Source organism: Acyrthosiphon pisum, chromosome A1 (genome assembly GCF_005508785.2).
Source record: "Acyrthosiphon pisum isolate AL4f chromosome A1, pea_aphid_22Mar2018_4r6ur, whole genome shotgun sequence".
In the NCBI taxonomy this organism is placed as follows: Eukaryota; Metazoa; Arthropoda; class Insecta; order Hemiptera; family Aphididae; genus Acyrthosiphon; species Acyrthosiphon pisum.
The window spans coordinates 166,586,503-166,586,947 of NC_042494.1; the positions used below are offsets into that span (position 1 = coordinate 166,586,503).

Sequence of the window (445 nt, forward strand, 5' to 3'; positions counted from 1 at the left end):
TTTATTAGGTATTATACCAAACCAAGTAATTAAAACCATAGAATAGTTAGACAATTATACATATTTTAACAACCCCAGTCAACTGACATTTAATAAACTAGTACGATAAATATAAAATTTACATTAAGTATAATCCCCTGAATTTAGAACATTGAATTGGACTTGTATTAAAGTAGTATGTGACAATTGATTTAAACAAGATACTATTCCAATCAAATTCCATTTAAAATCATAAAAATATGCATTAAAAATAATTTATACTCATTCAGATGGCTTTTGGTTAATGTACTCTGGTTTCCATAGTTGATTGCAAAAGAAGTTATTTACTAAATTTATATCATTGCTGATGGCAGTCATCAACTGATCAGATACTTTCTTACTATCTTCTTTATTAAAAAGCGCCATCAATGGCAAACAACCCTGTGCAAGATCCTTAGCTAAAGAT

The 445-nt window shown here is 27.6% G+C and overlaps 2 protein-coding genes across 5 annotated transcripts in view; one reads left to right on the plus strand and one right to left on the minus strand.

Moving 5' to 3' along the window:
* The window catches only part of LOC100159523 (cAMP-dependent protein kinase type I regulatory subunit), a 108,120-nt gene that overhangs the window by 27,928 nt on the left and 79,747 nt on the right, over positions 1–445 (plus strand). The window lies entirely within an intron of this gene.
* Positions 1–445, minus strand: part of LOC100168418 (uncharacterized) — a 28,163-nt gene that overhangs the window by 25,200 nt on the left and 2,518 nt on the right. For 2 of the 4 annotated variants that reach the window (XM_029486127.1, XM_029486126.1), the window contains one exon: positions 47–445. In XM_029486127.1, the coding sequence (XP_029341987.1) occupies positions 434–445 (12 nt within the window). In that variant the 3' untranslated portion in view covers positions 47–433. 4 annotated transcript variants of the gene reach the window in all.